The following is a 12,433-nucleotide window of genomic DNA, read 5'->3' as shown; positions in this document are numbered from 1 at the left end:
GATAGATGGATAGATAGATAGATAGATAGATAGATAGATAGATAGATAGATAGATAGATAGATAGATAGATAGATAGATAGATAGATAGATAGATAGATACCTGTAGAGAGGTGACTGTGGAGATATCCTTGATTCGACCCTCTTCATCCTTCAGGTTGTATCCTTCTGGCCGTTTGTCTCTTTCACTCACCTTCCACAATTTAATGGTCTTATCTGGAAAACGGATAACAGGGCCATTAAATAATCAGATAAAGGTGCTTGTTGAAATGCTTTGATAATAAGAGACTCTACCTAGATGTGATTAAAAACAATCCCAGAGACCAATATGGGATTTCATCACAATCAAAGCTACAATCATTAAAACTTACAGTAAACTGTTTTTGTTTTGTAATAAAAAAAAAAAATACAAACATTTATATTATGTACTAATTTATCACACAGTCAGGTTGGTAAGGAAGCGTGGACTCTTTGTATTATACTGAGAAAATAGCAACAACAAACATGTCAGCATGTTTGCTACTCAGCTGCTGAGGCAGGTCCTACATATTTCATGCCTTCAATTATAAATAATAAAGTACTTTAAAAAAATCAATACTCAGGTTCTCAGGGTAAATATAAACTAAAATAAGTACCGGTATTCCAGCCATAAAATGAGAGTGTAACCTCACATCCTAATGTACTACAGAGAAGAGTTGCAACACAAACAGAAACTCGTCTGCGATTAGGCAAGGGAAAATCTGCTTCTGACTTAAGATCTTAATTACGAGACGTTCCTCACCCACACAAACATGTTAACTCCTTAAGCCAAAGTCTTTCTTTTTTTTTTCAGTTCAATCAGTAACAGCGCCACAATCCTAAAAACCTCATTGGGTAAGGAACATTGGGGCAAATTCAAATTTATCTTCAAGTGGTAATTGGGAGGCAAAATTTTGACTTTGAGAGAGCATAGCATCTTTACAACAATACAGGAGAGCCTGGGAAATGGAAGACCTCCAATGGCAAATTAAAAAGTAGTGACACGCAACATATAGTAGTTTTAGGAGGCCTTGCCATTAAAGCTGTTTGGAGCTTTAAAGTGGGTCACACTCATTAATTTTTTAAAGAAGACAGGTACTATTTTAATAAGATACGGTCTGGCAGTGCTCAGGTGTAAAAGGGTAAGGGAGAAGCAACAGTATCTCAGAAACATGCTCTTAGATAATGTCTTCAGAAAAAGCAATCATTTAAAGTGGTTCACAGCAAATGTAGAAAATATCAATCACATCAGCTTCCAGTTTTCTCCAGGGTGTGTATGCAGGAGGCTCTCACCATTGGTGGAAAGCAGGAAGTGTGCAGCGTTCTGCTGAGGCAGCCATCGAATCTTATTGATCTTCTCCTCAATCTCCAGACTCTTAAGATAGTCGAATTCGGGCTCATGGCTCTGAAAGGTGCTGTAGACATTGTACTCTCCCTGGGAGAAGGGCTCAGTCTTGCTCTATGAAAAGAAAAGGAAATGAAAGAGAAAAAAAAGGTAGATGAAAGTGAAAGATGTGCATGTTCCATCACCTCGATGTTAATCAGAAACTGCTTGGCATGGACTCCGCACAGCTATAATGACACACTCTCTGACACAGCAGGGACATCAAGTATTTATCAACCAATATAGAGTGTAGCTGGAGGGGAACCAAGTGCATTCATTGCTGCCCTTACAGCTCAAATGAAAAATGTTATATCTGAACGTGCTGCATGAGTGCAAGTGTGTCAGTGTTGGTGTGGTGCGCATGTGTAAGTACCTCAGGTTCCCTCTGAAAGATGACCACACGGCCCCCTTTGTCTCCCGTGGCCAGGAGCTCTCCAGTGTGGTTAAACTCAACAGTGGAGATGATATCAGCTGGAAGTATAAAGACAAAGATGAATGCAGAAAGAGAGAGAAGAAGAGAAGGAGATGTGCAGTATGAGAGTGGAAATGACAGTGAAAGAGAGAGAAGGAGTAGCCATTAGCCGCACATCATCATTCATCTGTATAATGTTCATCTCACACTAAATTATTAAACCAAATCAACAGTCAGTGGATTAACATGTAAGTGGATTAAAATATGCAAATTCATGTTTGGAATGAGGCAATATTTGATAACTGTTGCATAACTGTGCTTGAAATTGAAGAATGAGCTTTATAAAGAACATGCAAGTACATGAAAACAAAGGAAATCAACCGCACACACAGCTGTTTCACAGTAGGCACAGGTGCTTTCTGTGTTCCACTATGATACATACACAATGACGTACAAGACTACAGAGTCACTCGGGTTCATGTTTTTATGCTGGGGTGAATGCGTACTCCTTGGTCTCTATTAAGGGCATAAAGAACTGCGTGTTTAAAGTCACGACACAGTGAGTTTTAATCGCTAATTTCATATAACATTCATTTGTATATTTACCTCACAGCTCCCATCGCTCCCTAAACAATAACCCAATGGCTCATTTACAGCGCTGAAATATCGGCACATTATTATCCACTTAGCATTTAGTGCGGTGACTCAGTGCTTTACGTGGTCCATTCTGTATAACACAATACACAAAACATGAAACGGAAAAGCGCACAGTTGTGTCGTCAAAAGAAGAGCGTGTGAGCGGGACAACTGGGACCTGTGTGTGGTTCAGCTTTGCATGTAATCTGCTCCCTGTTCCTCTGTTTACTTGTCCTCCTTTCACCTCTGCCTTTGTGCAGCAGATTGAAGATTTAGTTGTAAACATACAATAGATTTAGAGACAAAGCTGCTTGAAAGTATCTGTGCTTAAACCTCTTTCGGATAGATTAAACTGTAAGGTTTGGTAAAAATGATGAGTGATGAGAAGGTATGTAACTGACCCGGCAGGAAGCTTGGCTAAGTTATAGTACTATTCCTCCAAGATCACGAATGCCATTGTGAACAGACACATTTTAAATATATATATATATTTTACTCTATTATCATTTGTTTTGTTATAGTCCTTTATTCGGGAAGTAACATAAACCTCACTTAGGATAGTGTGAAGTTCAACAAATAGCAAATCAACAAACTTACTGCAGCTGAACGAGAAACAGTTCCAACATATTACCTCTCACGAACCCACAAATTGTTTTCTTTTTAATGTAAAGAACAAAAAATAAGTAACAAATGACTATGGAGTGCTAGATGTGCTGATGTAGGCTGTTTTCATTTGTTTTTACATTTGCCATCATGGTTTTTCTTTTTACTAAATTAATCTTACTGCAGGCGTTAGCCCTTTGCTAAGAGTAGGGAGCAGGTGGAAGAGAACCTAAAGAGGTGAAGAAATGTACTGGAGAAAAGATGGATGGAAGTCAGTAGAAGTGAGACAGAATACATAGGTGTGAATTAGAGAGAGAGATACTGCAAGAGGCAGAGGTAGTAAAGTTTAAAAACCATCGGAAGCAATGAATAGAGCACAATAGAGGTAAAGAACAGTTTGCAGGTAGGGTGGAGTGGGTGGAGACATGTGGTGATTTGTGACAGAAATATAGCAGTGAGAGAGAAACAGAAGGTTTACAAGACGGTAGTGAGACCTGCAACGATGTGTGGTTTGGCATGGACAAAAATACAGGAGCCCAAGCGGTGGCAGAGTAGAAAACATTCTCAGTTTCATTTGGAGTAGCCGACAATAATAGAAATGAATATATCAGAGGGATAGCTCAGGTTAGCAGCTTGGCAACAAAGCAAGAGGCCAGGCAGAAGGAAACAAGAGAAGAGTCATGGATGCAGTCAAGAAGGACATGCAGAGGCTTGTTGTGATAGATGGTGCTGCTAGGGATAGGGCGAGACGGAAGCAGATGAAACACGGTGATGACCCCACAGAAGATGATGAAGAGGTAGATGATGATTTATACTGCTGACAACAGCCAGACATTTAATGCATTAACAAACACTTCTCCAGTTATCTCAACAATAATCTCGGTTTCTGTCCCACATAACACTGTTTAACTTGTGCATCGCACTGGGCTGCTGACCTAAACATACACACTGACCAAGTATGGAAATAATCATGATAAAAACCCTGAAACTGCAACTGAAAATTCACTGCTGACCACAAAAATAACAACAAGGCATTGCAGCGTCTACTGGATTTCTCTATACAGCACATGGTGTTGGTAGAAAAGAACATGGCTCTTACTAAGCTTTGCTGTAATAAAAATAGAGCTTGGAGAGTGTATTTATTGAGTCGGAGTGATTCAAAGCTGTAGCCTTGCCTATTTTGTTGTGGCCTTGAGAAAGAGAGATTTTATGATGAGGAAAGGCGGGGACTGCTCTTCAATCTCCACGACAACACAACCTCATTCACCCTCATACATTCTGTGTATCACTTCTTACCTCTTTCTTTACTTCAGCCATCTTTCTTTATTACACACACTTTCTTGATCTCTCAGATGCTGCAGAACCTTTCTTATTATTCGGTGACAATTTCCCCCTCAATGTTAGGCTCTCTCTCATTCCCTTTCAACCCACATGTTCTTTTGTCATCTCTAATCTCCTGTTTGCCAATCTCTCTCTTTGCCCCATTTCTCTGTCTCAGTTTCTTCTTGGTTGTCTCTGCACATTCACCTCTCTTCCTCTCTCCCTCTCTCATCCCTCCCCCACAGCACTCTGCTGCCTGGTGTGCACAAGAAGTGGTGATGCTGGTGGTGGTAAAATGGAAAGGATGGTGAAGGGAAAAGGACTAGGAAGCTGAGGCAGCGGTGGTGATAGTGGTGGTGGTGGGGCTCCTCCAGTGTGTAGCGGTTGCCATAGTAACAAGCAGAGCCAACCAGTGGAGACGGTGCTGGTAAAGGTTAGCCATATATGGAATCTGGTGAAGGAGGAAGTGGGATTCAGCAATCCAACCCTCACAGGAAGAAGGAGCGTGGTAAAATAATTATGCTGCTCTAGTTCTGTCCACTAACAAATGTTGCTAAATTAATACCAGGAGATGAAGCAGACGCTGTGATCCTAATTGAGGATAGGCAGATAATTAAGGGATGCACACAGACATGCAGACCCCTGTGTATGCAGTCCAATTCACAAACGCGCATATGTGCACCAGAGGGGCTTTACGTGCACATGTGCATAAAATAAGGCAAAGAAAATGTGTGAGCTTAATGCTCCGTGCGTGAGTGAGAGGCTGGATGCATACAGACAACTGTGTCTCCAGTCAGGTCACAGTCAGAAAGAGCTAAGCTAAGCAAAAACCACAGGAGCGGCACACAGTATAGCTGAATAAAATATGGAGCACACACTCTCTCCTGGCTCAGCCTCAGTCTGTTCTCAACCTGGATCCTCTTCTGGTCTTTTTGTTCCTCTGTTTCCTTTTTGTGCACACACACAAAACACACACCCATCTGTGTCTTTCACTCTTTTTAATAGAGGAGAAAAACACCTAATAAGAATCTAAGCAACAACTGCAGAGATAACTACCATCATGATCACTGTGGTTCTCTCCCAAGAAGTATTGCTGTCCAGTTCACTTGTGTGTAAAGGCAATGTGTGTGCCATTGTGAAGCTGTAGGTTTTTGTCTTGTGGATAAGTGTGCTACAGTGCAGCAAGCTTCCTCAGTCTGTCTCTCCCACAGACTGTCCATTAGCATCAGCAGTCTGACTCATTGCCACACTGCAGAAGCTGAAGGAACACACTGTGACTGCAAGTGCATGCGCTCACACATACAGCACAAAACAACACACAAACATGAATGAACCCAATGATACAGAAAAATATAAAACAGGCACAGGGTATGAACACCAAATACACAAACACTGTAGTGTTTACGGACAGCAGTGCCTTAAAAATCACAGCATAGTAAATACAAAATTAACTGTTATTAATTGTATGGCTTGAATTTTGGGGATGCTGGTTGAACAAAGCAAATATTTTTTAGATGTCACAGTTTTCTCACAACATTAGCAGTGAAAATAGCTGACAGATAGAACTGAAGTGATCAGTCAGTTAATTTAATTGTCAGTCCGAAGATGCAGATCAGGGTGGAGGTAAAAACACAGGGAGGCAGAATTCCTGTTTTGGGGGGTGTGGGGGCAGAAAGGGAAGCAGACATCCTACAGGTCCAATTATAGATATCTTAGGTCTGGGTAAACACGGACCATTAGAGCCAAGCCAAAAACATACGCTCCTTAAAAGCAGGGACAAGCCACCACTCAGCAGGAGATGCATCTGTGTGTGTGCGTGTGTGCGTGTGTGTGTGTGTGTGTGTGTGTGAGCTGTAGCTCAAGCACCACGCATTTCCTGCATACGTGTGCACAAGTGTGTGTACTCAATTACCCTGTAGAGAAATAGACGGGTTGGAGGGAGTGAGGGAGGAGGAGGGGAGAGCCTGCCGGAGGGAGATGGCAAATTGATCCCTGTCCTGCAGTTTTGGAGTTATCTGGGAAAAAGAACTGGCGCATGTGTTTGTTAGAAATGCACGTGTGTGGAGAGGAGTGATTTAAGCCCAGCACAGCAGGGAGTCTGCCATTTCTCTGCACAAATATCAGCAGAATAGAGGAGCTGGTGTGAGCCTAATGGTTATAGATATAAACAATTAGAATTACAAAACAAGCGAGCTGCTGCGCCTGTAGACTATACACTTGTAATCCGGTTTTACCAAGCTGCAGGAGCTTCTTCTGACTACACGTGTTCTCAAAGCTGCTTGTGATTCATTTTTGATTGTAAAAAAAATCTATTTTTCGGCAGATTTGTGAGACTAGCATGAAAAAAAGATGAGAGGCTTAGTATGTTTACACCCCGTCTGACCCCAGTGATATTGAAAACTCAGAATATGTTCCGACAGCTCATAAATGTTGAAAAATTAATCCTTCATTTTTTTTTTTTTTAAACAAACAGAATTGCCTTTTAATGCATTCCTCTGACCTTCTACATTTATTTGCATTAATAGATCAGTCAATCCTGAATTTCTTTTGCACAAAATGCAGAAAATTCACTGATTTTATCTTCTTGGAAATTAAATGTAACTGTTGTCTGTAGTGTTTCACAAAGCAAAGCAATTATATGGATTGCTTGTCAAGTAAACCAAGCAATTCTCCAGGAAATTCAAAGCTTTTTTCACAACTTTCAGACATTTTACAGACGACACATTAATAAAGGTCATGGAATGAAATGAGAATGGGAAAAAAAATGCATTTCCAGACCTTTGTGTGAATGTCTACACAGATTTGATTTTATTCCGTGTGTGCTCGTTTTCATGGATGTGAAGTGCCCGTGTGTTTTCTCCCTCAGTATAAAATAGAAGAAAGATAGCAATCCTTTTAAGATAGCAATGCTTTGAAGGAGGTGGGGTGTCATCTGGTCAAACTATTTAAAGAAATCAATCATACACACAATCCGAGCAGGCAGACTGAGATAAAAATAAAGAGCTGGATATAAAAATAGTGGCACACAAAAAAGGATGAGGCAGACAGACAGAGACAAAGTGATGTTTAAGATATTTATAACAGTCAGACTCACATGGAAATGCACTTGACTCAAACTACTCCTTCACACACACTTCTTTCAAACACTCACACACTCTCACATGGAGCCATTAGCACACAGATGTGCACACATACAACTCTCACATCTCACACTGGGGTCATGTGGCACATTTGTGTGACATAGATATGACCTTCGGGATAGAAGAGGATAGAGCACACACCTTCAGTGTAAGAAGCAAAAGGCTCAGGCTCCAGAGAAAGGGTAGTGATGTCGGAGCACAGGACCTGGATGGGGCTCAACATCCTGGGGGAGGACTCCAGGGTGGAGAGGGGTGGACAGGATGGGGCGGAGCTCTTCAGGCTATAGCCAGGAGCAGCCCTGCAAGAGGAGCAAGGATGGACGGAGGGGGGAAGGAAGGGAGGAGGGCAACAGGGAAGCAGAGGGTGAGGAAGGAAGGAAAATAAGAAGGAAAAAGGACCAGGGCAGCAAAGGGGGTTGAAGGCGGGGTTAAGGGTAGGGACTGAGTTACTACATTACCACACTTGGTCATGAGTACTCACCAAAGAAAATCAGCTGGTGGTGTATTCATGATCACAGAATAACATATTGGGTTTGGTGGGAAAAGCTAGCAACACATGAAGGATGAACACAGGAAGCTAATGGGACAAAGTCTTAAGCATGTATTGTTTATTCACTTTCATTTAGCTTTCCAGGTAATCATTAGTGTGCATGGCCCAGGGAAAGGCTACTCGGTCACATTTTCCCTCGTGACCAATTACTTTAATGACTCAGAACTTGCCTTAGAATAGTCTTTAATGACATATAATGTGGAACATAATCAAATCTCCCCATTACAAGTTACTAAACAGGGCAAACATCCAAAGATATTTAGTGTAACACAGTTTTCATTTTTAGAGATACATGTGGAATTGTTATATGACCATTTAGTGATTTTTCTATTTTCAATTTCTGCTCGAGTAAATAATAATAATTAATAATGGGCACTCTTACATATTGAGGCATAGGATAATAATGGGGTTATTTAAAAAATGACAAAAATTTGAATTTGTTACTCGATTCATTGAACCAAATGAGATACTTTTGAAGGCAAGGGAAGTTTGTGGACGATGGGGAGTAAGCAATGTATGTAATTCAAGAGAGGAGGGACTGCAAGGAAGAGGGAGTTTAAGCATCCCTCCCCTGTAGGAGTTACAGGGGAGGGGAATCCCCACTAGAAGATCTACAGACACACATTTACACACATAGACACAACACTTGCAGACACACATCCACACAAATTCAAACCTGAACTAACAAAAAGATGCACACACACGAATATAAATGTAAACACAGGAAAAAGAAAAGAAAGAAAGATGGAAACACACATACAGGCACACACACAGGAGACAGCAAAATAAACCCACGAATAAAAATCACATGCACCATCTCCTTCTGTGTCTATACCAAGCTCGGTTTTCCCTCAGACACGCGTACTGTGTTTGAGCAGTCTTTAGAGCACTGTTGGATAATTGTTAGGCAATTGTGCCACTTCAGCACCCGACAATGCTGTGTGTTGCATTAGAGACCAGACAGGGGAAAAGGGGGCAGGTGGAAATGGGGAGGCGGACGGGGGATGGGGTGAACATGGACGAAAGGTGGAGTGAGTTGGAGTGGATTCCCAGATTTATTGTTTTTTGTTTTTTTGCGATAGAAGAAATATTTGTTGGTCATCTGGGGAACTCCTGAACGTCCTCTCCATTAAAGCTCACAATGTGCTGCACGGCCCGTCACACCAACAGTGTTGAGCAGTGTCCACCTTGGTGTGAGCTCATCAGCAATTCAGTCCTGAATACTTCCTGTGTGTGTGGAATAATTAATACTGCCATTATTGGTGGGTGGAGATGATCTGCCAATCACTCTGGCCAAGCATGAAAAGCAGCATGTTTAGCATTGCTGGCTGTTACTATAGCAATAATGGATGGGTGTAGAGAGGTATTAAGGGGTATTAAGGCTAATTTTTCTTTTTCTTTTACCAGTCACTTACTAAAAACCTTTTTCCTGAAATGGATACAATTTACTAATGGAAACACAGTATATGTAAGAAGAAACAGAAAAGCACACCTTCACATACAGACAAAGACATGCACAAATGTAATCTTCAGTGGTGTGTTGAATACACACAAGAGTATTTGCACAATCAACAGGCAGCACTACAGTCTCCCCTGACTACAGCATGTGCTTCTGTGCAAGGGGAAATTATGCCACAGCACACACAGAGGAAGCATAATTCCCTTTCTACAGTGATAGGAGGATCACAAATAAGCTCGCAACACGTTCATGACCCCAAAATGATAATCCGCTGTTCAGGTCTAAGGCGCGTAGCGAACAATGAGCTGAGTGTAAGAAACAGACAGACGAGGCAGGAAAGCAGACAGGTAAAGCCAGCATGCAGGTAAGATTAGTGGTGGTAATAAGATAAGTAGAACGTGGTTATCCACGGTCATAATCCATCTCCTTTATGCTTTATAAAGAAACCAAAGAAATTCAGTGGTTTGTACAGTTTTGTAGGCTGCTGGGTTTGTCAATATACCCCCTGCCTTAGATCATGTATTCAATCTGACACCTGAGCCAATTATATAGAAGAGTGGGGGAGCAAATAGGGAGAACACGCGCGTCACATACAAGAGCCGACATGCAATGCAAGTACAAAAACAGTGTGGTGGAATTTTTATGCCTCGTTTTTCTGGAAAATTCTCTGACACACAAACACAACTGGAGACAAAAGTGAAGACACTCTGGCATGGGCCAGATCAATTCCTCCCTGCGGTGTGACAAAATAGCTGTGTAACACAAAGTAGCATAAACAAAATAATGAATGAAAAGTGCCGGATGGGAAAAAGGAAATAGTGTGAGAGGAGGGGAAAAGTTGCCTTAGATGATATAATTTTGCGACAAAGAATGTTTTGGTGACTAGGGCAGCTCCTGTCTGAACAATAATTAACACAGAGCTTATAGAAGCTTAGGAAGCTGCCCTGAGCTAGTTTTGTCACGCACTCTGTCTTACTCACACTCCAAAAGTTCAATACATAGATACACACTTGCCTGAAGGAAATACTTCAATACAAAGAACAGACACATACAGCTTCCTGTGTCATCTTCTTACCTTCAGTCACATAGTTGTGGTCGGGGAGGAAGCCGTGGTGGTTGAGAGCTGGGGTGGAGTCAGTGTCTTCGCCCATCAGCGGGGCCTGGGGGAGTGCCCGTCTTGGTGGGGCAGCGTGATGGTGGCAGATTGGTGGCGAAGGGGATGGTGGTGGGGATGCCGTTCAGCACAGTGCCCATACTGCTGCCCGCCTCCTCAGCACAGGGGCGCACAGCTTGTCATCCTATACTTAAGTAAGGCTGAGGGGGAGGGAGTGGGGCAGCCCCAAAAGAGGGATGGATGCACCAGGGAGTCCACAGAAGTGCTTCTGAGAGCCAGATGCAAACCTGCAGAAAGGGGATCATTTGGAAACAGTTCAAAAACTACCAGTGGTGAGCTTGATTTGTACCTCACAAGAGCACACATTAGTCATGAGGCAAGGAAAATCAAGCGCACTCCGAGTCCCCCTGCAGTTGCTGCGTCCAGGTGTGGCCGGACCGATTCTGCTCTCTCACAAACACATGCAACATACACAATCAATGCGCACTCAGAAATGGGAAAAGTCCCTGCTTATTAATGGATGCTCTAACAGAAGAAGAGGAGATGAGGAGGAGGAGAATGGGGGGAGGGGAAAGAGGGATGAGCAGAGTCCCTGATCGTGGCATCTGCAGTGCTGCTTCTGCAGTAAACTCACACGCATGGACACACATACACAGTGGGGATAAACGCAAAGGGACAACCACTCACTTTGGCAGCTTAAAAGCCAGGTACTCCTCAGTGGATCCTCTATGAATAATGTCTTTTTCCTCCTCACTGGCTAACTGTACCTCTGTCCCACTGGTTTCTCGACTGTTCCAGTATGAGAAGGAAAATCCTTCTGGTCCTGCGTTCTGCTGCAGTCTGTGCTCTGGCGTATGTATGAAAGGCAGAGTGAGAGGTAGAGGAAGGGGGAGGGCAAGAGAGGAGCTTTTCTGCTGTGCTGGTACTGTGTATGATGCATCAGCGAGGGCCCCGCCCACTGTCTAGCACAGCCAATCATCACAGACTAGAGATCTGCTTGACCACTGAATGCAGGTGATTAATAATGATAAAGAAGCTGAGGATAGAGGAGTGGGTGGCAGAGCGGAAGTGGTACAGCGTCTAATAAGGTTGTGATTAATGGGAGAGAAAGCAGAGAGAGCAGGAGAGTGTTTCGCCTGACTATGTGCTCAGTATGAACAACAGAAGAGTGACGACTATAGCCTTTACCTGGAGACAAAACTGAAGTAGCAGACAGACTAATACAGTCAGTTAATACACACTAAAAAGCAGGGACAGGCAATAATTTAGTTAGTTTGTTTTAACAAGTTTGAGCTGTGTCTAAAAATAACTTTATCAAGTTACCATTCTACAAAGTGTTCCACATCGTACTATCCTAGCTCTGTCCATCCACATTTTACCTTGAAAGACTTTTTCTATATCCTCATATGATGTGTATTCTACTATAAGCTGCAGACAGTGTAAACAAAGTTGTCTGAGCAAATGTGCTGGACAAATGATTTGACACACTACTAACACAGTAGCCAAACAGCAAAGCACAGTAATGCCCAGTAAGAAAAGTACCAAATAAATAAATAAATATGAAGCATGAACGAAATGCTTCAGATGAGCTGTTCTACAGAGTTGTGGGGATTCATTAAACAGCTGTTCCACTTGCGCTTATCAACCACATTACCCATCCTTACTCCGGGGGATCAAAAATGACCACACGCTAAAGGAAATAGCACTTCAGTTCACACACCAATGCTCGAGTGGACACACACACACACACACACACACACACACACACACACACACACACACACACACACACACACACA

At 42.4% G+C, this 12,433-nt stretch overlaps 1 protein-coding gene across 2 annotated transcripts in view; it reads right to left on the bottom strand.

Moving 5' to 3' along the window:
• The window catches only part of LOC102204818 (serine/threonine-protein phosphatase 2A 55 kDa regulatory subunit B gamma isoform), a 21,332-nt gene extending 9,775 nt beyond the window's left edge, over positions 1-11,557 (bottom strand). Inside the window, exons 1-5 of one of the 2 annotated variants that reach the window (XM_005723185.1) lie at positions 11,322-11,557; positions 10,596-10,921; positions 1,774-1,871; positions 1,310-1,475; positions 102-214 (exon numbers count right to left, since the gene is read on the bottom strand). In XM_005723185.1, the coding sequence (XP_005723242.1) occupies positions 102-214; positions 1,310-1,475; positions 1,774-1,871; positions 10,596-10,671 (453 nt within the window). In that variant the 5' untranslated portion in view covers positions 10,672-10,921; positions 11,322-11,557. Of the gene's footprint in view, positions 1-101; positions 215-1,309; positions 1,476-1,773; positions 1,872-7,652; positions 7,811-10,595; positions 10,922-11,321 lie in introns of those variants that run through there. The other variant, XM_005723184.1, reaches the window with a different exon arrangement.
• Between the last annotated feature and the right edge of the window lie 876 nt (positions 11,558-12,433).

This window comes from Pundamilia nyererei, unplaced genomic scaffold (genome assembly GCF_000239375.1).
Source record: "Pundamilia nyererei isolate P.nyererei 1_Seehausen unplaced genomic scaffold, PunNye1.0 scaffold00008, whole genome shotgun sequence".
Lineage (NCBI taxonomy): Eukaryota > Metazoa > Chordata > Actinopteri > Cichliformes > Cichlidae > Pundamilia > Pundamilia nyererei.
This window is presented reverse-complemented; position numbering and strand designations above follow the sequence as displayed.